The 26,774-nt window shown below is 47.5% G+C and overlaps 1 protein-coding gene and 1 long non-coding RNA gene across 5 annotated transcripts in view; one reads left to right on the plus strand and one right to left on the minus strand.

Moving 5' to 3' along the window:
- HSF2BP (heat shock transcription factor 2 binding protein) overlaps window positions 1-26,774 on the minus strand; it is a 75,239-nt gene that overhangs the window by 22,529 nt on the left and 25,936 nt on the right. For all 3 annotated transcript variants that reach the window (XM_039857942.1, XM_039857944.1, XM_039857943.1), the window contains one exon: window positions 19,398-19,501. In XM_039857942.1, coding sequence (XP_039713876.1) covers window positions 19,398-19,501 — 104 coding nt within the window. The remainder of the gene's footprint in view (window positions 1-19,397; window positions 19,502-26,774) is intronic.
- Window positions 11,907-14,541, plus strand: LOC120598870 (uncharacterized). 2 transcript variants are annotated; one of them, XR_005651765.1, is made up of 3 exons: window positions 11,907-12,005; window positions 12,095-12,171; window positions 14,045-14,541. It is a non-coding gene; the product is annotated as an uncharacterized LOC120598870 (long non-coding RNA). The 2 variants fall into 2 exon arrangements; XR_005651764.1 differs by lacking the exon at window positions 11,907-12,005 and having other exon boundaries at window positions 12,017-12,171.

A 26,774-nucleotide genomic window follows, 5' to 3' on the forward strand; every position in this document is an offset into this window, starting at 1 on the left:
TCTTTAAGAGCCTCCAATGAGATATTTTGGGGTGCCCCAAAATCCCTATTTTACGTGTTCTTAATGAAGCCTTTAAAAATCAGAAAATAAAGCGTACACCAGGGAAAACCAACCGCCCTCTACGCACTCACGACCCAGCCGAGCGCGGCCGGGCGATTCCCTTCTTCCCCGCCCAGGCCCAGCCTCCCCTTCGGCAACCGTCGGCCTGTTCTCTGTATCTATGGGTCTGTGTCTGTTTTCTTTACTCATTTGTTTTTGTTTTCAGATTCCACATATAAGTGAAGCCATGTGGCATTTGTCTTTCTCTGACTTATTTCACTTGGCATAATTCCCTCTAGGTCCATCCACGTTGTCGCAAATGGCGAGACCGCCTTCTTTTTACGGCTGAGTCATATTCCACTGTATGTTTGTACCACACCTTCTTTATCCAGTCATCTATTGATGGGCGCTTAGGTTGCGTCCGTAGCTTGGCTATTGTAAATAACGCTGCAGTGAACATAGGGATGCATTTGTCTTTTCAAATGAGTGTTTTTGTCTTCAGATAAACACCCAAAAGTGAAATTGCTATACTTTTATATAGCCATTTCAATTATATATAATTATATAAAAAAACATATAGCAGTTACATTTTTTATTTTTTTGAGGCATCTCCATACCGTTTTCCATCGCGGCTACGCTGATTCACAATCCCACCAGCACGAGAACTCCCTTCTCCACATCCTCTCCAGCGCTAGTCCGCTGATTTATGACGACAGCCATTCTGACAGGTGTGAGGTGGGAACCCACTGGGGTGCTGATGTGCATTTCCATGGTGATTAGTGATGCTGCGCATCTTTTCGTGCGTCTGTTGGCCACCTGCACGTCCTCTGGAGATAAGTCTACCCAGGGCCTCGGCCCACTTTTCAGTGGGACTATCTTCTTGCTGTTGTGTGAGCTCCTAACACATTTTGGATATTAACCCCTCATTGGAGGCATCATTGCGAACGTCTTCTCCCATTTCGGCAGGCTTCTTTCTGTTTTGTTAATGGTTCCTCTGCTGTGCAAAGACGTTTTAGTTGGTTGGGTCCCGTTTGTTTTTCCTTTGTTGCCCTTGCCTGAGGAGCCACATCCGAATGGCATCACGGAGACCGACGTCAGAATTTACTGCCCGTGTTTGCTTCAGGGAGTTCATGGTTTTGGGTCTTATGTTTAAATCTTTAATCCATTTTGAGTTCGTTTTTGTACATGGTATAAGAAACTGCTCCGCCGGCACAGGGAATGCAGGGAGCATTGACAGATTAATGGTAGGCGAAAACCCAGAGGAGAGAAGCAGCAATGGGGGGTGAGGGGGTCGTTTTAGAAATCACAGAAACGTCTAACCGATGTACTGTATTCCTGAAACTAATTAAATAAAATTTTAAAAAATTGCCCCAATTTCATTTTTGCATGTATCTGCACCCTCAGACAAGAAAAGTTAGAGGAACTTGAAGCCAGGGTGCACGGAAGGTAACCATGGCAACAATGAAGCCCAAACCCAGCTCAGGCCCTCAGGCGCTGACAAGAGGTGTGCCATTTCTGGGGACAAACGACACAGTCCCTCTCCCGCAGAGGCTGATGCACTGTGGCCCAGGGCCACACGCAGCCGTGGCCTGTTTCTGTGCAGGCTGTGAGCTATGACTGGTTTTAACATTTAAAAGGTTTATTTAAAAAGAAAAAAAAAACCAAACGAACAGGAGAATAATGTGCAGCAGAAACCTATGTGGCTCTCTAAGCTCAAAGTATTTATTACCTGGCCCATGACACAAAAAGTTTGCTGGACCTCTCACACCAGCCCCCCACACACAAACAATTGTCCTACACACAATGTCCAACATGCAATCAGAAATTATAACAGCCAGGAAAACAAAAAGCCCACAGTGAAGTGACGAAGTAACCAACAGAGCCAGGCTCGGAGGCCACCCAGATACAGGGACAATCAGAAAAGAGATCTGAAATAAATATGAATAACAGATGGGAAGACACTGCTTTGGGGTGCTCACAGTACACCTGAAGCATTTTTTTAAAGATTTCAAATTCCTTAATTAAAAATCTTTAACGATGATTAATTAAAGACTGTATTGTAAACCCTAGGGCAGATACTACAAAAAGTTCTTAACGAGTAAATAAGCCAGCAATGCGGATAAAATAGAATATTAAAACAATCCCACAGCAGACAAAAGAGGATGAAAGAAACAAGTAGAAATATTTCTGCATTTCTTTCTATATACTTTAAATGAACACAATATAAACACACTAATTAAAAGACAGAGAATGCATAAAACAGCAAGAACCAACTACACACTGTCCACAAGACACCTGAGATAAAGACACAAATTAAAAGTAAAAGAACATTAAAAGTATGCCACGCAGACGCTGATCGGAAGAAGGCTGCAGGGTCCATATTATTACCTGACAAAAGCAGATTTCAGAACAAGAAATATTACCACAAATAAGGAGGGACTGTGCCTAATTATAAAGAGGTCAATGCACCAAAAAGACGTAATAGCCCGATTACATACGTACCTAACAACGGAGCTTCGAAACACATAAGGCACAATGGGAAAGAACTCCGAGGGCGAATACACAAAGTCGCAACCGGTGACGGAAGGTTAACACTCTGACTTCCATTACTGACTGGAGAACAGAAAGGAGAGCAGTGAGGACTCGGCATCCCTGGACAGTGCTGCCAGCCAGCCCGACCTGACCAACACGTAAAAGACACGCTCCGTGAGCAGCAGGGATTAGACCGGACACTAACAAAAATGCGTAACAACAGAAAATAACAGAAAACATCTGAACAAAGGAAGTCATGACGGAAACCAGGCAATACCGTGATGAATGAAAACACAACATTATCACAATTTGTGGATGCAGTTACATCAGTGCTTAGAAGGGGAAAGTATAGTATTAAATGCTCATATTAGAAAAGAACAAAGGTCTCAAATTAGTTATCACAGCTTTCATTTATTTTTTTAAAAAAATATGAAAAAGAACAAATAAAACCCAAAACATGCAGAAAGAAAATAAGAGCAAAAATCAGAATGAGAATAAAAATTGATTTAAAAAACAAACAATAAAACCAAAGTCTAATTCTTTTTTTAAAAAAATCTATAAAATTGATAGAACTCTAGCCAGAGGGAGGGAGAAGAGAGACACGTTTTATAAATAGCAGAAATAAAAGAGGAAACATCACTACAAATCCTACAGATATTAAAGGAATAACACGGGAATATTATGAACAATTCTGTGCCCATAAATTTTACAACTTGGATGGAACAGACAAATTCTTGGAAGATATAAACTACCCAAATTAATTTAAAAAAAAAAAAAAAGAAAAGATAACTTGAACAGTCCTGTATCTATTAAAGAAATTGAATTTGTAGTTTAAATTGTTTCAACTATGAAAAAACCCCAGGCCCGGAGGGCTTCATTGATAAATTCTATCAAACACTAAAGAATAAATAATAGTAATTTACACAAGTCTTCCAAAAAATAGAAAAGGAGTCAACGAGTCTCAACTTTTTTATGAGTCCAGGATTACCCTGATACCAAAACTAGACAAAGAGACAAAAAAAAGGCCAGCATCCCTCATAAATAAACATAAAAATCCTAAACAGTTGTTAGCAAGATAAATTCCGTAATACATGAAAAGGATAACACTTCAAAAACAACAGATACTTATTCTAGGAATGCAGGGCTGGTTCAACGTTTGTCAATCAATCAATGCCTTTTACCATGACAACAGACCAAAGGAAAAAAAATGATCATCTCAATAGATGCAGAAGAAACCTGTGACAAAATCCAACACTCTATCACAGTGAAAACTCTGAGCTAACTAAAAATAGAAAGAAAAGTCCTGACCTCGAGCAAAGGCGTCACAAAAACCATACGGCTAACATCGTTCTTCATGGCAGAAGGCTGAAGGCCTCTCCCCTAAGTCAGGAACAAGGCAAGGCTGTGCATTCTCACCACCCCTGTTCAAAAGCGTACTAGGGATCCTAGCCCGTGTAGCAAGACAAGAAAAAGACATGAAAGGTTGATAGATTGGAAAGGAAGAAATTAAACTCTATTTCCAGGCGACATGACTGGCTATATAGAAAATCTCAAAGAATAAAAGTTACTAGAACTAATAGAGTTTAGCAAGGTCACAGGCTACAAAGGTCAACAAAGATTAATTGTATCCATATATTAGTAATGATAAACTGGAAATGGAATTTTAAAAAAAGACTATCAATTACAATAGCAACAAAACATGAAACACTTAAGTATAAATCTAATAAAATGTGTGCAAAATCTATATGCTGAAAACCACAAAACTCTGATAGAAATCAAAAATGGAGAGCTATAACATGTTTATGGACCAGAAGACCAAATATTGTTAAGATGTCAAATTTCCCTCAAATTGATCTATATACTCTATACAATCCGTATCCAAACCCCAGCAGGATTTTTTGTAGCAATCAAGAAGATGATTCTTGAATTCAGAAAAGCAAAGGAACTAGAGCGGCCAAAACAATTTAGAAAAACACTCGAGGACTGAGACTACTAGATTTCAAGACATACAGTTATTAAATCAGTGCGGTATTGGTGAAGGGACAGACACAGAGACAAACGAAAGAGAATCGGAGAGTTCAGAAACATCACGGTTTTGTTAAATCTCAACAAAAGTATAAATGCAATTCAATCGAGAAAGAACAGCCTTTTCAATAAACGGTGCTGGAAAAACTAAACATCCATATACAAAAATAAGGAATTTCAAGGCAGACTTTGCCTCACATTTAAATTTATGTGAAAATTAAACATAGACCAAATGTAAAGCCCAAAACTATAAAACTTCTAGAAGAAAACAAGAGAAAATCTTTGTAACCTTGAGTTAGGTAAAAATTTCTTAGATATAAAGTCAAAAGCACAATCCATACAAAACATTAATAAGCTCTATCGAAATTAAAAACATCTGCTCTTCAAAAGATAGTTAGGAAATGAAAAGACAAGCCACTAGACTGGCGGAAAACATTTGCAAAACACCTGTCTGGGGAAAAAAACATGTTCTAGAATATCAAGAGATCTCTGAGAACTCAATAATAACAAAACAACCCAATCAAAATAAGCAAACTATTTGAAAAGAAACATCTTTTCATGTGCTTACTTGCCATTTGTATATCCTCTTTGGTTAAGTGTCTTTTCAAATATTTTATTTACAGTGTCTTTGCTTATAATTGCCAAAAACTGGAAATAACCCGACATCCTTTGAATGGTGAATGGATAAAAAGACCGTGGTATCTTCACACAGTAGAAAAGTCATCAGCGATAAAAGAAATTAGCAATCGATACACACAATGACATGATGACTCTCAAATGAAGTATGTTAAGAAAAGAGCCAGACTTAAAAAATCTACGTACTTCATGATTTTGGTCATATACAATTCTGGAAACAGTAAAACTACAGGAACAGAAAGAACCCGGGTCAATGGCTGCCAGGGCCTGGGCGTCAAGGAGACGCTGGCAAGGAAGGGGCACAAGAGACCGTTCTGAGGTGACAGACGGTTTTGCGTCTTGGTTGGTGGTGGTCACGTGGTGCACGCATTTGTGAAAACTCACAGAACTCTCTCCTAACAGTGAGTTTCACTCTATGTAAATTATCGATAAACCAGTCCTTTAAAAAGGAAGAAATTTCTCCCAGATGCCTCTCATCCAGTGCCCCTGAGCTCCTTCCCTGGAGGACTGGGAATTGTTGTCCCAGGTATATTAGGCACAAGCGAAGGTACAGGTTCTGTCTGGAAAACAGGGATTAAGTGACAGCACCCCCACAAATTCTAAGACGCTCTCTCCCCCACTCTGGTTCCGAGTGCGTAGGCCTCGACCCTGCAGACAGGAGGCTGAACGAGCCTTCTCTGGACCATCTGGGCTACCCCGGAGAGAACACCCAAACACACTGACCTGCACCTTCCCAGTGAATGGCTGAGCCAGCCCACACCAGGTGACGTTCACAAGCCCTGCCACCACGGGGACAGGTCGAGCTCCCACCACCATGGGGACAGGTAACACCCACAGCTCGACAACAGGACACGCGGAGGGGATGTCGCCCCAGCAGCGTACTTTGCTGTGGGAGACAAAAGAAATACTACACCTCATCCCTGGTCTCTAACTGAGTTAGAGATTTAAAAAAAATAGTGCCAGGCCATTAACAAGCAACTGAGCAGGAAGCGCAAACATGGGTCCGCTCACAAGGCTCACCGTGGGACATGGGGGAGAAACGACCAGGCCTGGGGACGGGATGTCTGGAGAGGCCCCAGAGTGGTTTCAAGTTGGCCTGGGAAGGTCTGGGAACATCACGCGCCTAAGCCGTTAGCAGACTGGCAGAGGGACAGGGAGACTTCAGAGAGGAGGCTACTTCGTGTTTCTAATTTTCTCTTGCAAAATCCAGAGATAATATTACTTCCACCTTTACACACTAAAACTTCCCATCCTGGCGCGTGCATTAGCTCGTCTGTTTCTGAATCACACTCCGGCAGTGGAGTCCTTGCTTCCCTCTTTATCAATCACTCCTCCGCTTCCCAGCGCGATTCCTCAGACAGACCACGCCGACCACAGCGGGAGGCCTGCAGGGCCCGCAACAATCTGCTCCTTTCCCAGAGCTCACGGCGCGGCGGGTGGGTCAGCTCTGACACGTGTGCAGAGCCTGAGCCACAGCCAAGCTAGTCTCGCTTCAACACGGTGAAATACACGGAAATGTGCAGACTTCAGTAACCATAACCCAAGTGCCACGGCAAGGGGCGTCAGGACGCTGCGCCACGTAGCGAAGGAGGCGACACAGGTTTCATGCTTCCAATTAAATGCAGGGCTACACTGTCAATCCGTCATGGCCAGGAGGAGACGCCCGAGCTCGGGCACAGGGCGCGCAGTGGGGGCCGGGACATGGACCCCAAGCTTGGGCAGAGGGTGCACAGTAGGGGCCGGGACATGAACCCCAAGTCGGGCAGAGGGCGCGCAGTGGGGGCCAGGACATGAACCCCAAGCTTGGGCCTTCCCTTGACGAGCAAGGGCCTCGTGTTGTCCGAGGCGCGGTGTCCTTGTCATAAACTGGAAATGCAGCCACCTCGAAGAGTCTCGCAGAGCACATCCCACGACACTCACAGCACATGCCGGGTACGGCAGGCACTTGGCAAGTGGAGCTATTAGAACCCCGGCTGTGGTGCCTTCTTCAGCCATGACTGTCACGAACCTATGACCCGACAGAATTCAGGTATCTTATCCAAAAGATCATTCCAAAAAGTACCTTTCGGTTTGGTTTTCTGAAACGTTTAGTGTCTGGATGGTAAACGTCGCACATGAGAGTCTCGGCTGGCAGGCACGTCTGCTACTGCGCTGTCAGGACGTGGTAGCGGGGAGGAGGCGCTGGGCACGCAGCAGGCTCGGGGACACCCGGCCAGGACAGTGCCAGCCAGAACAGTGCCGGCCACGACCCCACGGAAAACAGGAGGCTGCCCCCTATGCCTTTAAAATAGCCTGTTCTTCTTCTTCTTTCTACTTAAGTTTCAGAACTCAAAATGGGGTTTGTTACTTTTCAAAGTGTATTTGTATCACAATCCTGGTAGCAGGCAGTTAGCCAGAGACGAAGGTCACAGCGTGTGGAAACAGTGCCTGGTTCAGACACCCAAACACCTCACCTCCCAGGTATGGTCCCTTCACGTGGAAAATAAGTCATGAACCTCCCCTGAGAACAGCACCGACCACCTAGCCCTCCGGCCCCCCTCTACTTGGCCCTCGGGCTCCCCCCAACCTGTAGGAACTCTAGCAAATGCATCTCTCCAGCTGCCGGATGGGGAGCTCATGTCCAACTACTGCAGGGCGGACTAGTACTAGCCCCCTGATTCTTTCCAGAAGGAGATGATAAAAATCACTTACACTGCACTAGCAACTTACCAGTGACAAAGTGCTTTCACACACATCGCTGCCTTTTTACTTTGGGAAGAATCTCTTAAGGCCAAAAAGAAAATGAAACACTCTGCAGTCAAATCACCAAATAAATGAGACACTGACCTCAGCTGACTCAGGAGGATGAAGCAGGGGACCGACCGGACCCTGTGGGAAGAAGGGACTCCCGAGGGCCTCGCTCCTCCCACTTACAGTGAAGAGAACGGCCGAGTTCCGGGCAAACTAAAGACAATGGTAGATGTCCCTAAAACATAACTTGAAAGTCATTTCCGAGTTCCCATGTCCAGTCACGTACAGTGACATCAACCTCTGACGCCAGACCATCCTCCTGGGCCCAGAGTGGAGTGGCTTACACTTCTAGGTGGAAAAGAAGCCGAGGATGGCCATTCTACGCCTCTGTGACCACAGCACTAAATGCCATACGACCTCACTTACGTGTGGGATCTCCAGGACAAACACACACACAAAACAGAAACAAACTCAGGTACAGAGGACACTCTGCCAGCGGCCAGATGAGACGGGGTTCGGGGGATCGCTGAAGAGGAGAAGGCTAAGATGTGTAAGTCCCAGTTATAAAAACAGACTCGGGGATGTAAAGCACGGCACAGGGACATCGTCAGAAACACTGTAAGAACTATGTGTGGTGTCAGACGGGTACTAGTCTGGGGTGATCACTTTGGAAGTTATATAAATGTCTAATCACTATGTTGTACCCTCCTGAAATTGACATGATATTGTACATCAACTATAATTGGAAAATAAAAATTTTTTTAAAACTTGCCTACAACCGCGCACTTAAACGAGAGCCACTCAAGCGCCCACTTCCCAGCCCTACACTTCCCTAGCGTCGCCACGTGTAAAACACACCTGCCGGAAATCTAAACACAGCACGGTGAGCAGAGGCTCAGTCCAGGGCTGTCACGCAGTGAGTGCACGGTGAGCGTGCTGTAGGCTTGCTTCCACTGCTGTTCAGTACAGAAACATGATATGGTCGCCAGGGATTAAAAATCAGCCAGTCACATCTGCTCTACAAAATTCTATAGACAGCAGCCTTCCACGATCACCTCTCACAGACGAAAACCTTGCCTTAGGGGTATCACCCTTTCAGAGAGTGATGTAATTATAACCCGTGCCCCTGAGAACAAAGCGCTCTGAGCAGCCTCGGACATGGACAGTGCCCGGGACTGCTTTGGTTAAGGTCTGAAACCATGCAAAGCGAAGTGAAGCATGGTTGTTTAAAAAAAACTCCTACTGAACATTTTACTGAAAATAATGCTTTTAATTATCCCGGGGACAAAGCAGTTCCCAATTTTCACTAAGTATTGATGTTAACAGTTACCATTATTAAAGAAATTGCTCAGCTAAACCATATGAAGTTGTCATTTTTATTGGTCTAAAATGGATGAACACTGACAGACACCTCACGTGGCCTGGCCCAGCCCTACGCCCGGGCACCAAGCAGGGTGCGCCACGTCTACGGGCTGACTAAATTCCCTTTTTAATCTAGACGCCTTACTGCAAACAGGATTACCCAGCATGCTGCGTACTGGCTGTGACACATGTTCTTCCTTCCAAATCAACTGGTCAAAAAGAAGCCTTTTCTAAGAAGCCACAGGGAACGGACACTTTTGCTTGTTTCATGAAGCCCCCAAGTGGGCACCGGGTAGTCCGTCACTGCCCACGAAGACACAGCCCAAACCATTCGGAGGAGCCTGTCACGCGCCTGAGTGACCTGCTATCGCTCTGGGCCCAGCCAGGGTCCTGGGAGACCATGTGTGACTCCTCACCTACCGAATCCACAGCTGCTCTGCAGCAGATGTCACTGTCATGGTCTTCAGATGGAGACTGGGAGCGGGTCAACGGATCTGCTCCAGACCAACGACGAGCAGGTCCGCACCCCCAGCCCACCGCCTCCCCGTCTCGGCCAGAGGCAGAGGCTCCGCTGGCTTCTCTGCTTCCACGTTGGACCTTCGTATTTTGTCAAGGAGAGCAGATCAGGCAGGTGGATGCTGGCGGGTGGGTCTCCAGGGAAACGCAGCTGTTAGCTCCAGCTGTCGGTCCTTCTTTACGTCCTTGCGTCCTGCATGTCGGGAAACCTGAACCGATCTGGGATCATTCCTTGTATTTACGACAGAAGCGGTGCGTCACGACACTTTAGCGAGTACGGAACTGCAAGGCAACCCGGCTCGAGCAGCAACCACCTGTTACTCAAGGCCAGACACAGGGCTGTGTTCCATCAGGCTCGATGACGTCATCGCGGACCTGCACAGCAGGGCAGTGAGTAGCATCTTACTGTGAGCCAGGTGAGCCTGAGAGGCCGGCTTACCTGGCTCACAGTAAGATGCTACTCACTGCCCTGCTCACAGCCAGCGGGAGAGAAGCCTCTCCACCGGCCTTGGGGTCTGGGTGGACCTACTTGGCTCATGCGTCCTCCTCTGGACCAGTGACTGTGGGCAGAGGGGTGCCACGCACTGACTGGCTAACGCCTCGAACCTGAAGCCAGTCACTGGCAGTCACATGACTGCCTCCACCCGTAAGACTGTCCCACACACTAGTCACCTGGAGAGGGGTGACAACCCTGGTGCCTGGGCCCCGCTCCCAATCAATCACATTACAACCTCTGGACATGGAGACTCAAACTTGACTACCGAGACACGTATGTGTGTGTGTACGTGTGTGTGTGTGTGCATGCACGCTTTTCTTCCCACCCCCCAAAAGCCCTAACAGCATTTGGGACCCTTTCCCAAAATGCTACGAGCCACTAAAGGGAGAGCAGAGGCTCAGACAGTTAGACACGAGGAAGAGACGACGGGGTGACTGGCACCCGCAGTGCCAAAGACACACACACAGCCGAGCAGGGAAGAAAGGCGGTGTGGCTCCTGATCCAGGCTGCAACGGGCTCAGGAGTGCTGTCACTCTCAGCAGCTTCTAGTGACAGTCCTACATCGTGCAAAGTAGGGATGATGATCTTAGACTCTCGGAGTGCCGTGAGCTGACTCCACCGCAGCAGATGACCTTGAGGAATCCTGTAAGCCGCACGAAAAGCACAGGCGCCTTCCCGGATTAACTGGGGGGTGGGGTGAGGTCCCTGCTTTCTGTGCTGCTCCTGGGTTGAAGTCATGGTGGCCGCCTGGTGCTCTGCACACACGTCTGTGGCCTGGTGGGACACTCTGTCTGGGAAGGTGCTCGGGCTGTGTACCTTCCATTTCCAGCCAGGACCCCTTCTGAAACATATGACCTTGGGACACGAAAGTTTTGTCAACAATTTTAGCACGTAAAATGCTATATTTATGTCCAAGAAATATAACTCAACAAGTATCTGATAAATGCTAACTCCTTGATCTTCATCTCCTAAAAGGTTTCTTTTGACTTCTGAATAAAACCAGCTCCTAAGATGTTACATAACTAATGTCATCAGTAGAATGTGTTCACAGCTGAAAGGCTTACAAATCAAATGGAAAATTTCATTAGCTGTGGTTTAATGATCTTAAGAAGAAAAACCCTAAGCACCGGATCTCTCATCAGTGAGTTCATGAAAAATACTCTCTTTTTTCAAAGAATGTAGAATTCATACAGAAAAAATGTTTATAAAAATTGTTCTAATACTTGTGGCCTATACTAAGACAAACCACAAAAAATAAATCACATATCATTTTATTAACCTATTTTTATGCCCGAAGTCACCATTTAAAGATGACGTGTAGGAAAAAGTAATTCCTAGCCCAAGAAAATGTTAAAGTCACAGCGTGTTTTAAAGTAAGACATATTAATCCTTTTTAAGAAAATTAAGATTCTTTTTATTAGTAATTTCCAGCTTCACTATACTGTGGTCAAAGAAGATAGTCCGTATGATTCTGATCATCTAAAATTTGTCGAGACTTTCTTTATAGCCCAGAAAGTGGGTCACTTTTGTAAATGTTCCATGTGTGCCTGAAACAGAGCCAGCTGACCGCTCCATGCTTCCAGTGGGGCAAATCCGTCAACTGCGTTTTATGAGTCACTCAGGCCCTTACTGAGAGTGTGGACTTTTTAGCTACCAAGTACTGAGCAAAGTATGCTAAAAACATCCCCGATCACGGGTAAGAGGGAGGAGGTCAATGAATTTCATCTTATAGTATTTTCGATCTTTGTTTCTTTTCAGATTATATGAAGAAGTATACATCATATTTAAGTTTAGAACCATTACATACTTCTGGTGAATTGCTGAGAATCTGCCTGGTACGTTTTTCCTTTTATTCTCCTTTATGCATTCTTAAGTTTTAGATGGCTCTCTTACAAACAACATATAACTGGATCATTGTTTTCATCCAATCTGACATTGCTGTCTTTTAAATGGGTCGTTTAGTCCATTTATAGTCATCGTAACCACACGTGTATTTACTGCATCCATCGTATTTTTTCGTTTTTATTTTTCTCTCATCTTTTGAATTATTTTCACATCCCGTTTTAGTCTATTAATGTTATAGGTGTATTACATTACCTGTATCTCATACTCTCCATCTGAGACCACACCCCAGAAGCATACCTTTAGAATCCGCTACTGGGAAGGTCTACTGGTGACAGATCCAATTTTTGTCTGTATGTCTTTATTTCGTTCTTGTTCTTCAGAGGTATTTGTTGGAGGGAAGGAGGCATACAAACTCAGACTGACAGCGATTTTCTCTCAGCTTTAAGAGATTGCATTGTTGCTGTTAAGGCAGCGGTCCCCAAACTTTGTGGCACCAGGGACAGTGCTCTGATGAGAATCTGATGCCTGAGGATGAGGCAGAGCTGAGGTGGTGATGCCAGCGCTGGGGAGCGGCTCCAGATGCAGACGAAGCTTCTCTCACTCCCTGGCCGCTCACCTCCTGCTATGCGGCCAGGTTCCTAACAGGCCATGGACCAGGACCGGTCCTCAGCCTGGGGGCTAGGGACCCCTGTGTTAAGGTGTCAACTATCACTCTAAGTGTCATTCCTTTGAAGGTATACGGATTTTCTGTCTGCTTCTAAGAGCTTCTCTATCTTTAACATTCTGTAGTTTGCATTACTGTGTTTCTAGGCGTAGGTTTCATTTATCCTGTTTACAATTAGGTAGACTTCTCGAATTAAGTAAACAAGTTTGGGGAACTTCTTGGCCATTACCTCGTGGAATCACCCTCTCCTTTTCCCAGAACTCTGATCGGTCATATGTTAAGTCCTTGGTCTCTCCTCCATGTCGTTTAGCGGCTCTTAGTTTCTGTCCCTCTGCTTCATTCCAGACACGTTCTTCAACTCTGTACCAATTTAATCATCTCTTCGACTATGTATAATCTGCTGTTAAAGCGGTGTAAGAAATTTATCATTGCGATCATTATATTGTTCACTTCCAGAAATAATATTTGATCCCTCTTTAGATTTGTCTAGTTATTTCTATAATCTCTTACTCTTTACTCCTATATTAATCCCTTCTTTCATTTCTCTAAACATTTTGAATGTCCTTATTTTACGTTGGTCTGATAATTTTTCTAAGGTATAGCCTGATGACACAAATCTGTTATTTCACAAATGTTTCCCATGCTTTTTGTGATTCTTAATATGTGAACTCAACTTCCTGAAACCTTATTTGCAAGAATTCTTTAAGGACCTGGTTGAGGTCAAAGAATCCTCCAGAAAGGATCTGCATGGTTCTCTAAATGGGGACCGCCCAGGCAGTTTGAATTAAGGCTTCTACGCTGCGTGAAAACCAGCCTACGGTGACTAATTCTCAGAGTTCTCAGAGGGGACTTTTCTTCCACTCTGTTCAGCACCAAAGGTCAAAACAGATGGCTTCCTGCAGTCCCCGAGGCTGGGGGAGTGCCTTCAGTTTACCTTTACGCTGCTGGTAAATACCTGTGGGGCCCCCTGTTAGGTGACTCAACTGGGATGCGATCTGAGCTTTGATTCCTGTTCCACCCCCTCTCCCCCACCTCCTTGAGGCCATGGAAACTGAAGGTCAAGTCTGAGAGCCGCCCTCAAAGCCGCTGCCCGCCTGGTTCTCTGCTGGCCTCTCTGGCACTCCACTCTCACTTTGGGTTTGTGCTCTGGGTGCAACTACTCTTTTTCTAGCTCAGAGGAACATTCTGGCTGTTTTCAGAAGCGGAGCTGGTCCGGGATCTAACCCATCATATCTCTGGCCCCGGTTTATGGCCTGTGAGTGTGGACTGCAGGCGATCCGCACGAGGCTACAGAGAGGACGGCGGCGCAAAACCAGGTGGCAGCAGCTGATGGCGGTCACTGGACACGGTCTGACGCAGGGCGCCAGGATTTCCCAGCAGACTGGATGTGGGTGTGACAGAACAAGGAGACGAGAACCCCTCGCAGTGTTTCAAAGGCCTGAGACATGAGAAGGAGTAGTGGTGCCGGGAACTGAGGCTGGGACGGCCACAGGCAGAGTGTCGTGCGGGGCAGGGCTGGGCCGGAACGCACGGAGTCCAAACGTCTGGCAGACGTCCACGTGGAGGCAGCAGGTGGATAGCTGGGTACGCGAGTCTGCAGTTCGGGAGCGAGGTCTGGGCTGGGGACACAGATCTAGTAGAACTGATCAATGTTTCATATGACACAGACAAGCCAGATACATGCAACATGGGACGCGAACGCCCGCGTGCTACTTGACACTGTCAACGTGGGTAAGAAAGGCAGCACTGCTGTAAGAGTCACCACAGCACTGCTTTGCACTAACGGTTACACAACACGTGGTCACCATGCCAACGCACTCTGTCCTCCTCAGCTATTGGCTGGAGTTCTTTGCCAGTTCTGCGGTTTAAGAGGAATGTGAGGAATCTGGAGAACGCCTGGGGAAAAGCCAGCCACACGGCTGGACAAAGGGAAGGAAAACGGTACCCAGCAAAGATTCCAGGAAACGGGAGGATTAGTGCGGGTGGTTAACGGCAGCTGGTCCTGTGGCTCCGGGTCAGGGAAATCGGATCCTTGGGAGCGGCTTGCCACCTTTCGGCCAAACGAAACAGAAGGGAACGAGCTTCGTTCTGGCATGAGAGACTCAGATTAGAAACCATCGGGGAACCGACACCTACTCGGCACCTACTACCTGAGGTGCTGGCCCAGGCGCTCCTGCGTTTTAACGAACATTAAGACTTTCGAGGTAGAAACACGCCTTGATGTATGTGCAGACCCGTCAGGACAGAGGGACCCTGGGCGGAGAGCTCGGTCCCCGAGGAGAAGAGCTGCGGTTTCAGTCGTAGGTAACAAATCCAAAGTCCCTGCTCCTTAAAACAGATCGACTTTCCCAGTGGGAAGATCGATACAAGCAAGAACGGATTATCGAGAGAAGAAAGGAAATCTTTTTTCCTACACCTTTTGAACATTAGAGGAGCGTTTTATTTGTCCAGAATAAGCCAGTTTTCAAATTCTCTCCCCGTCCTAAACAATCTTATAAACTAGGATCCTAAAAACCATCACACCAGTGGCACCAAGCACCACGAAGCGCGTCTTATTTTGCGGGAAACAATATTTGCTCTTATTCTGCTGTTCTGTAGTAAAAGACATATTGACCTTCCCAAAATATACACCAAAATAGAACAAATTTCAATTTTTCAGTTAAGGCCATTTCACACACGATTCACGGGTCAAACATCCTGGGCCTGACGGACTTTTTTTGTTTGACTGTAATAACAAATAATGCAAGATACCAAGTAAGAGCACTCGCAAAAGACTTTAGAGTTTGGGCTGTGCTCACTGTGTCAAAAGAACCATAATCATCTTCACTGACAAGAAAGCCTGGCACCCCAGTGGCAACAAGTTGATCTGAGTCACCCCCACCCCCTGCTGTGCACGACCAGGCTTAAGCAGAAACAGCCCACCTAGCCAAAGAGCACCTCCTACGGTGACCGGCAAGACAGCAGCTCCTGGGGTACTTGCTACCTGGGGAGCTGTATAAATCATGATGAAATGCGTAACAGTTTTCACTCAGCTCAGAGAACTCCTGGGGTACAGAGTTGGAAGGGACCCCGGAGAACAGTCAGCCTCAGGCCCTCTTTTTATGAGAAAACAAACAACTGGGGTACAGGAGGCGCTGAGGACCCCGGCTGTGAGCCAGCTGGAACGGAGGATGGGTGGCCTCAGAGGCCAAGCCCAGCAGGACCAGCAAGTACAGCTGAGAAGTCCCCAGGGACGGAGGCATTTCCTATGTGCGGAGAAGCAGCCCAGGAGATGGGACCTGGAGCCCAACGGTCAAGGTCCCCACTAGTTGCTGTATAACTCTAAGCAAATTACGTCACCTCTGTGTGTCTCCAATTCTTTATAACCAAAAGCACAATATTTACTTTATAAGCGTATTTAAAGAAATAAATCTGTGAATACATGTAAAGCACTTAAAACTGTGGCCAGCACTCAGAAAGTAGCAGGTGTTCGGGGAGGAGGGGCAGAATGGGGAGGAGACTAAGAAGTGTGACCTTCCAGTTATAAACTAAGTTGTGGGTGCAGGGTGCAGCACAGGCAAGGGAGTCAGTGACATGCCATTAACTATGTGCGCTGACAGACGGTGACCGGACTCTGCGCTGAACACTTTGTAAGGTGCGTAAACACTGCATCACTATGCTGTACACCTGAAACCAATATAACACTATGTCTGTTATAATTAAAAACAAATTAATTTTCTAAAAAGAAAGTTAAAAAATGGTAGTAGGCATTCATATTTAATTAGCCTGTCCCTCTTATCATCCCTGTGTCCCTCTAACGGGCATTGTCCGCTTGTATATAGCCCGTGACAACCAGCCTGAACAGTAACCCTCACGGGTCAAGTCCAGGACCCATGTCTGATGTACGGGTCTGTTCGCATTCTCAGGAGAAATAAGCCGTCGGGTCACGTCTCAACACTGATGGGAAGGGTTAGCGCGCAGTGTGAGCACAGGCCCCCTCGGCCTGCCCGTAAACCTCAGACGGTCTGAGGTTTTTCCCGAGGTGCAAGCTAACAAGTCGGCACGCTACTGAGCCGTGGGTGCTGGTGCGAGACACGCGACTTCTGAATCCGAGACAAACGCTTGCTCACTCGACAGCGGCAGCCGTACCTAAGGGGCTGGTCTCTGTGTCGGTTCAACGACACCCAGCTCCACGGGGCTGAGCACAAGCCGTGGGCTGCACTGCAGAAGTGGAAGCTCGAGCTCGGGGACCCCAAATCTTCCATAATGGGCAGTAGGCCCGTCCGACCTCTGCCCCGGAAGAAAGTGTTACCCTTCCTGCGTGAGTATAAACAAACCCCCTCTTTGCTCTGGAGAGACACAGGCTCTCGATCCCCTGACGGTGTTCACTACGCAAGGAGAGCCCGGAACGAAGGAGGTCCGCACCTCTGCTCTGGACACGAACAAACAGGAGAGACCCATGTCTCCCAACGGCAGCTAGATAAACGGACAGGGCACTGTGTTCAGGGATTGGAAGACTCGGTATTGCTAAAATGTCGATTCTCCCCAAAATGAACTGTCGCTTTAACACAACCCCAATAAAAATCCCAACGGGATTTTTTTTTTTTTGGTAGAAAGTGACAAGCTGATTCTCAAATTCACATGGAACTGCAAAAGACTTAGAAACAGCACAAACTACATTGAAAATGAGAACAAAATTGGAAGATTTATACTACCTGACTTCAAAATTTAAAATAAAGTATGGTATCGACATAACGATATGAAAATGGAGCAGTGGAACAGAACATAGGTCCGAAAACTACACCCTCACATATGCTGTCACTTTATTTTCAACAAAGTCAAAGGCAATTTGGCAGAGAAGAGTCTTCAAAACAAATGGTGTTAGAGCAAGACAGCTGAATACAAGGAAAAAAAAGAACTTTGACTCATACCTCCCGCCACATACGAACACGAACTCAAAATGGATGCAGACCTAATGCAAAATGCAAAACTATAAAACTACTAGAAGAAAATGCACTAAAAAAAGTCTTTGTGATCTTGAGGTAGGCAAAGATTTCTACACCAAAAGCACGATTCAAAGACTGATAAACAAACAAAATTCAGAAATTCTGTCTTTCAAAGATGTTCTTAAGAGAATGAAAAGAAAGTGACAGACTGGGAGAAAACATGTGCCAGCTACACCTCTGACAAACGATCCGCACGCGCAACGTAAAGGACTCTCAACGCCCAACAAGAACACAGCTGTTTCTAAAAGAGCAAAAGATATGAACAGACGCTTCATCGAAGAAGAAATATGGGTGACAAATCAGCACACGAAAAGATGCTGAAGTCATCGGTAATAACAGAAGTGCAAGCTGAGCCCACAGTGAGGTCTGACCGGTCTGACTGGCGTGTGCCCGGAACTAACGCTGCGGCTGAAGAGGACACGTGCGGCCGGAGCCACCGCACCGCGGGGAGAGGGTGGCCTCCCGGGAAACCGTCTGGCCATCTCAGGAAAACTGACAGACACCTACATGCGACCCAGACGCTCCACTCCTAGGAAGCTACCCAACAAATGAAAGCTCATGTCTACGCAAAGGTTAAACAGAAACATGCCCAGCGGCTTCACTGTAACAGACCAAACCCCCCTCCGCTGCTGAACAGACGAACTGTGGTACGTCCACACAGCAGGACAGCATTTAGCAATACAAAGGGATGAACTGTTAATACACACAGCACCACGAATGGATCGCAAGCTAATTATGTGAGAGAAAGAGGCTAGGCAAAAAAATGACACAAAACATATGACTCTGTTGATAGAAAACTGAGGAAATGGGAAATAATCTGCAGAGCGGACAAGAAGGTGAGCGGCCAAAGGAGGGAGCACCAGGCGCCACCTGGCATGCTGGTGGCTTTACAGGTGCATGCTTAAGTCAAAGCTGGCAACTGTTTGCCTTAAACGTGTGCAGCTTATTGCATGTCAATCATACCTCAAAAAACCTAGTACGAAAATAAGCACCACGTGGAATGGAAGCTCAAAAACAGATCTACCTAATTATGAAAAAGTAAGGAAAGTCGATTTTTTTGTACACTTGAGTGAAATATGTACCTACTAAACACACACTGTTAGAAATTATGATGAGCAGACTGGTGCAGAAATTCAGATGAAATGAGCGGTAGGGAGAAGAGGAAGGGAAACAGCAGGATAGCTTTTATTTCAAAGAAAGCAAAGGTGCACACTGTGTTTCGGAGGTGCGGGATCTCAGACCTCCTCCCCTCCCCCCACCGCCCGCTGTACCCCAGCGACTGCACCGCTCTCCGGGGTGCAGACAGCACCTCCCGCACTGTCCTGCTCTCAGGGGAAGGGTCAGGTCAATGGCAGCTACCAGCTGTTTCATAATTTTTCTTTGTGTTGCAGAATCATAACTAAACTGAAAGCGACACGTCAGAGACAAAACTAGAAATCATTTGAAATCTTAAGAAACGGTAATGTCTGGGGACAAACGATCTGCATGCGGAATGTAAAGGCCCCTAAGTTCGAACCATCACTACCCCCATCGGCCGCAGGGGAGCTGTGCGGCGACCCCTCCTTACCACTCAGAAGCCACCACAGCAGAGGGATGAAGCCCGGGCTCTCACTGATGTACCGCAGGCCCTTCAGGTTGATGCTCACATTGTACAGGGCCATCAGCAGTAACCTGCAAGGCAAAGGAGGCACGCTGAGGCGAGGCCCTCTGCCCGCGCCACCCCGCACGGCTCCTGGCGACTGGCCCTCCGTACCTGCCGGTCACCGTCCAGTCTACTGTCTGGCTGACGGCAACGGCGAGCACAGGGCGTGTGAAACAGCCCCGGCTCTGCGAGGCCAGGGGAAGACAGGAGCCTCCAGCACCCGTGCCACGGCCGCGTGCACAGGGAGCCGCACGCGCTGCGTCTACAGAGGCGCTTCTTCTGTAGCCGAGCCGCGTTTGTACACGGGCCACCCTCCATTCGTGAGAGCACCGCGCGCTCAAAGGTCCGCTCGGCTGTTTAAAAATGTGGTCCTGTCTCACCCGGTCAGGCGACAAGCCTGCTCGGCCTGTAGCACGAGGCCTGAGGAGCGCCCGGCCACGGCCACCTCTCACAGCCGGCAGCACGGGATCGGGTGAAGTGGGGTGTCTTGGGGGTCCTGGGAACTGACCATGCCGGCAAGGTGGCCTGCTGGGAAACCACAGAACTGGTTTGTGACAATACTGCAGAACACCAAGATCCTAAAAAGCCCCCGTTTCGAAGCAATGAGAAAAGGCTACGTGAATATTTTGCAGACCCTTAAAAGAACAGATGAGCTTTCCAGAAAGGAAGGGGAAACATGGCTGCTCAGGCACTGAGTGAGAGCGCGAGCCGGGGAGAGGACGGGTTCCAGAAGCACAGAGCTCGAGTGTCAGTGGCTTCGTGCGCACAGACAGAAGAAAGGCCGCAGACCCACACGACACAGACTCGGGTCCGACTCCTGCGGACAGCCAAGAAAAGCGAGCTTTCAAGGCTGGCATAAGTGTCTAACTTCTTACAGCCCGAAAACCCACGAGCCAGTACCTGGGACACACAGAGCAGACCAGGGACAGGAGCGCCGCCAGCTGCCTGGCCAAAGCAAACAAAACTGTCTCTCAAAGGACAGGCCCCTCGACCCAGTATCCAGAGAAGCCTCCCAAACACAGTGCTCACGAATGCGCGCTCATGGCGAAAACCGCAAAACCCACGAAAAACACCATCGTAAGAAACAGCACAAAGAGCCAATGAAAGCCAGAACAAAAGAAACCAAGTATCAATGGCACAATAGCAATGGAGCTGTTTACTAGGTATAAAGAATTCAAAAAGAAATTACAAACACGATCAAGGACCTGCCGAGTGTTATAATGACCAGACGCTTCAAAGGGAACCGGCTAAGAACACAGAACACCAGAAACCACGACAGTCAAACTGTAAGCTCCAGGGCAGGCGACACGGGAAGAGGAGAAACGGCAGAGAGCGGAGCCAGAGAGCGGGCAGCGACCTCGGCGAGCTGGGCAGGAGGCGGCGCGGCGAGGCCGAGGCCGACACCAGCACCAGGGCCGCAGGGGAGCATGCCGGACCCAGCGGGCCGCGTGGCTCTGCACTCGCCCGGGAGCCCCGGGGGCAGTGGGGGCCGGCACAGCCCGGAGCTAGCATAGGCCCGGATGTTGGCCAGAGAGGGGGAGCCAGGGAGAGCGAGCTCCCTGCGAGGATGGGCATCAGCTCTCCCCAGGGAGCGACGGGGGTGCAGAGTCCGCGGCATGTCTTCGGCTGCATCAGCACACGACCGACCCTCCATTTAACCTGCAGAGCCACCTGGGGTGAGCAGGGAAGGAATTTGTTTGGGGCGCAAGGCTAAGTGGTGCCAAAATGCTCAGTAACCAAGATTTTTAAACAGATTGCAATGCAAAATGTGTAAAAATCAAAACTACTGCGAAAATCCTGTCATAGACAATATGTCAACATTTTAAATAAAGATGGGAGAGTAACAGTGCCACCCGGGACACAGGGAAGCGCGCGGCAGGATGAAGAGCAGCAGCAGCGATCGGCCCACACACGGGGGCCGCCCGAGCGGACGGTGGTGCGCGCTCACCACGCTCTGTTAAAACAGCTGGCCTCCCCACTAAACCGCACTGTCAAAAGCAAGCTCCGTGCTTGTTCCTCGTTACAGCCACGGGGCTAGTGCCGCCCGGGGCCCCAGTGACCTCTCCGTGTGAACAGGAAAAGCGACTGACTCCTGGGGCTGAGCCGCAGCCCCGCGGGCCCGCAGAGAAGGCCCTCTGGCTTCCGGGAGCATTGCGAAGTCTACGCGGACACCGACGCCGGCACCGACACCAGCACCGACAACAGCACCAGCTCCTTGGGAGCAGTGCCCAGTTCTCGTCATGATGCTCAGCCACAACGTGAGCCACAACTGCAAACCCGTTCACGTTTTCCTGACACCTTTTACACACATCCAGAATATCTCACCAGTAACCTGTTGAGTTATTAAGGATTATTTGAAGATCATATATGTTAAGAAAATTCAGCACTTAACGAGAATGTTCTGAGGTTTCTAATCCAGTACCCCCAAAAGGGAAAAGTTCCTACCTGAGGTCACCAACATTGACCGTGGGGCCCTACTGCCTGTCGATGCTGTGCTCACGCTCCACCAGCAGGACCGAGTCACCGCAGCAGGGGACACAGCCCACAGAGCCTGGGAGACGCCCTGTCTGGCCCTTCTCAGAAAGTCCGCCCACCTCTGCTTTAGAGCATGAAAATAAGCAAAGCCAATCTTCTCCAGATCTTAAAAGACGAAGCTAGCATCTGGGTGGTAACTGTAATATGGGGCAAATTCCAGAAAATGTGTCCAATTGAAATTCTCCAAGGACTGCCTTTAATTTTAAGGTGTCAAAGATGACTCACAATTGACAAACACCTTTAAATTTTCATATTTGGTCAAAATCAGCCCTTATTAAGAAGCTAAGATGGAACAAATGTCATTGCAATGACCATGTTGCCACGTGGACCCCAAGTCATCGCCAGGCTACATGTCCGCGGTCCCGCGAGGACTCAGCTATCAATAGACCCGAATGAGTTTCCTATGCTACTCCCAGCATTTCTACTCCAACCCAAAGTGTTTTATAAGTAATAACATCAAGTCAAGAGAGGCTGCCCGTTCGTTTCGCTCTTCTCGTGCTGACATACTGGAAGCAAACGTCACTTCCAAACTCCAGAAGTTCTGGAGCCGGACACTCCCTACCAATGACAGAAAAGTGGGCAGATCCTGCTTCTGACCATGAACCAAGGCAGAAGGTCCATTACAAATGGATCAGTGGGCTCCAAAAGGACAACTTCCCAGGCTCTGCAGTCTGAGAATTTGAGAGACATCTGACATCGATCATAAAAGGAATGAAAACAAGGTGAAAATAAAGGTCCTGGAGAGTCTGAAACACTACAAAAGCAGCACAAGCATCTCCCCTTCCATAAAAGGACGTTCCCTTCACTGAGACACCCCAGCCTGGGGCCAAACGGCTTCTCCAGGTGAGAAGCCAGAAAGCCCTGCTGACGGTCTGAGTCAGTACAAACAAAGGAGATGCAACTCAACTCCCTTACTCTTTGCCTTAAAAGAAATGACAACGAAGAATAAATACACCCAGTACTTCAAAACAAACCAGCAATAAAAAGAATAACAGGCATGATTGTGAAGTCCCCCCACACACCAGGAACAGAAACGGCAGATGCATCACCCGAAACGAGCTGAAATCTAAAGTAGCCGTTAGGAGTCATTCTCAGGAACCAGGAGCAATGAAATCCTCACAGAAGACTACGCATGGCATGTCACGTGAGAGGAGCAGCTGGCAGACTTTTCAGACCAGAGGGCAGACAGAAGTTTGCAGCCAGAGGCCCACCCACTCTAAGGAGCAGAGCTGTAATTAACTACTTAACACGCAGGCCTTGGATTCCTGTCATGGCCCCACCCGAGTCAGAACCTAAGACCCTGTGGTCTACGCCCTATGTAACCCTAATCAAATGTCTACTGGTTAATCTTCATCGACTATGTAACACTGAAGACACACGGGATGCAAAGAACAACTCATGCTCACCACTCTGCTTAAGAAAGAAAACCTCATCGCCAGAGTGAAGGCCCTTTGTGGACTCCATCTGGACACTCACTTCCAGGAGGTGAGACCCAGTATTCCCACAAACGTTTACAAGATCTGCACCGAACCTGACGTGTCTGTATCAGCGGCAACACACTGACTGTCATCTTCCACCCCACGGTGAGGCGTTTTCACTGCTGTGTCGCAGAGTATTAACTGAGCACAATCTCTTCTCCAGTAGGTAATTTCCCAGCGTGTACTATTACCAACACGGCTGCTATCACGTTTCTGTTCAAGTGTCCCGGCGATTGTGGTAAAACTTTCTCCAGAGTACACACGTGGAAGTGCATCACCTGTCCCAGGAATGAGCACATTCAACCTCAAGAGATACTGCCCACCTGGCTCCCTCCCCCTCCCACCAGAAGAGTGGGCAGGTGCAAGCTCTGCCTGGCCTCACCGCCTCTCCAAAGCTCAGAACTGTCATGCTCTGTTTTTTTTTTTCAGTGAGCTGGAATGAAAGGTACCTCATTATGGCTATAATTTGCATCACAATCGAGGTGGAGAACCCTTCCCACAATTAGGAAGTTTGCCAGTGAACTACTTGATCTTTTGTGAACAGCCTAATTAACTCTCTTGTCCACATGTGTATTTGCCTTTTTCTTACTGAAAGAGTCGAATACAGATTTGGGTTTTTGTTGTTTTTTTTTTAATGTACATAGAATGATCAAACTAAATAGATAAGACTGAAACGCTAAAAACGCCTTTCGGAAGAATTAAGATTATAGTTACAGCACCAGCTACCAATTTATAACTCAGTACTGGACCAATTCAGTGGACGTTAAACATTTTGTGGCTGAAAGCTCTACTGCCTGCAAAATAACAAGCATGAGTTCCCAGACCCCGAGTGTTACAGATAAACATTTAGAAGCTTGGTCGACCTTTGTTAATATCTGGAAATGCTGACAACTCTAAACGAAGGAATTTGAACATTGTTTAAGATTTGTCCTCCAAAAGTACTTTCCTCTTTAAAATATTCAACTGTTAATCAACATCCTAGAGCTACGTCACAACGTCCTTAACGGTAACTTTCCTGCTGCCCAGGATTGCTAACGTTTTGATCGGAAACAATTTAGAAACCCAATCGCATTTGAAGATTTCTTTTGACTGGATTAAGCCACTCCTGTGAAGGTGTCAGGCCATGCAAATGCACAGTAACACTCGGTGTGAGTTCAACATACAAGGTATGACCATGACCCTGAAAATGAATATCTGCATCTCATTCGCTCATTTAGCAGCATTTACTGAGCACCTGAATAAAAAAAAAAAAAAAAAAAAATCTTCCTAGAACCAGTAAGATTACACCAAGGTTGCAGGATGCGGGGTTAATACGCAAGTGGAATTTGAAATTATAAACACAATACTACTTACGTTAGCATCCAGAAAATGAGATACTTATATATAAATCTAACAAAACACATAAGACATTTGAGGAAAACTACAAGATTCTGATGAACAAGATCAAAGAACTAAATAAATGGAGAGCTGATTCCACGTTCACGGACAGAAGACTCAATATCGTTAAGATGTCAATTCCTCCTAATTTGATCTATAGATTCAGTGCAATCCCAATCAAAATGCCAGTAAGTCATTTTATGGATACTGACAAAATGATTCTAAAATTTATACGGAGAGGTGGACGACCCGGCATAGCCAACATGACACTGGACAAGACCAAAGCTGGAGGACCGAATCTGCCGACTTCAAGACTTACTCCAAAGCTACCGCCGTCGAGACAGCGCGGTGCTGGCAAAGAGCAGACCAACAGCTCCACGGAACAGCAGACCCAGAAATGCAGTGATGGATCTCTGACGAAGGAGCAAAGGCCACAGAGGAGCAGAGATGGTCTCTAGCGGATGGTGCGAGCACACAAACCACGTGCAAAAAAATAAACCCAGACACAGCCCTTACACCCTTCACGGAAATTAACTTAAAATGGATCACAGACCTAAATGTAAAATGCAAAACTATAAAACCCCCGGAAGATAACAGGAGAAAACCCAGATGACCGTGGGTGTGACGATGCCTCTTTAGATACAACACCGAAGACGTGACCCACCAAAGAAAAAAAATCTTCATAAGCTGGACTTCGTTAAAACTTAAAACTTCTCTGCTGCAAAAGACAACGTTGAAAGAAGATAAGCCACAGACTGAGAAAATATGTGCAAATGACATATACGATAAAGAGCTGTATCCAAAATCCACAAAGAACTTAGAACTCGACAATAAGCAACCAAGAAAAACAATTTAAAAATGGACCAGAGACCTTAACAGACACCTCGTCAAAGAAGATGTACAGTTAACAAACAGGCACATGAAAAGATGCTCCACATCACGTCATGAGGAAATGAAAATGAAAGAGACGCCATCACGGCCTACTGGAACGGCCCCGACCGGAAGCGCTACCACCGCCAAACGCTGGCGAGGACGTGGAGCCGCACGACTCTCTCTCGTCACTGCTGAGGGACCGCAGCACGGCGCAGCCCTCTGGAAGACAGGCTAGAGGTTTCTTACAGGACCAAACGGACTCTGACACGTGACCCACATGACCCGGCAGTCATGCTCGCTGGTGTTCGCCGAAGGGGATGAAAACTCCTGTCCGCGGGAAGCACCTGCATGCGGTGTTCACGGGCAGCTTCATTCACGACCCCCAACCTGGAAGCGGCCCACACGCCCTTCGGTGGGTGAACGGGTTGACTGTTACATCCAGACAATGGAATGTCATTCAGTGATAAAAAGAAATGGGCTACCAAACCATGAAAACATGTGGAGCCTTAAGAGCACGTTGCTAAGCGCACGAAGCCCTGCGGAGAAGGCTTCCAACTCTAGGACGTTCTGGAAAAGGCAGAACTATGGAGACAGTGAAAAGGCCAGTGGTGGCCAAGGACAGGGGAGAGAGGACCAGGAAGCACAAAGAGGATGTTTAAGGGAGGGACAATACTCTGCATGGTGTTGATGACAGACAGACGTCGTAACACATTTGTCCACGCACGCCCAGGGAACGCACAGCACCAAGCGCGACCCCTTACGTAAACTGCGGTCTTTGGGTGATTAGGACGTGGCAGTGGACGTTCATCCCTGGTTTAAGGAAAATGCCCCATTCTGGCAGGTGATGGTGGTAACGGGAGGCTGTGCACCTGTGGGCGATCTCTGCGTCTTCCTCTCGGCTTTTCGTGAAACCAAAAGTGCTCCAAAAAAACATGAAGTCTCTTAAAAATTCCCACCTCCGGGTCTGAGGCAGCACAATGCTGAAATGAGCAGCCTTTGATGGTGGAGGCGGCGGGAAAAGGATCCCGAGGAAAGGGGC

Source organism: Pteropus medius, unplaced genomic scaffold, assembly GCF_902729225.1.
Source record: "Pteropus medius unplaced genomic scaffold, Ma_sr-lr_union100, whole genome shotgun sequence".
NCBI classification, from domain to species: Eukaryota; Metazoa; Chordata; class Mammalia; order Chiroptera; family Pteropodidae; genus Pteropus; species Pteropus medius.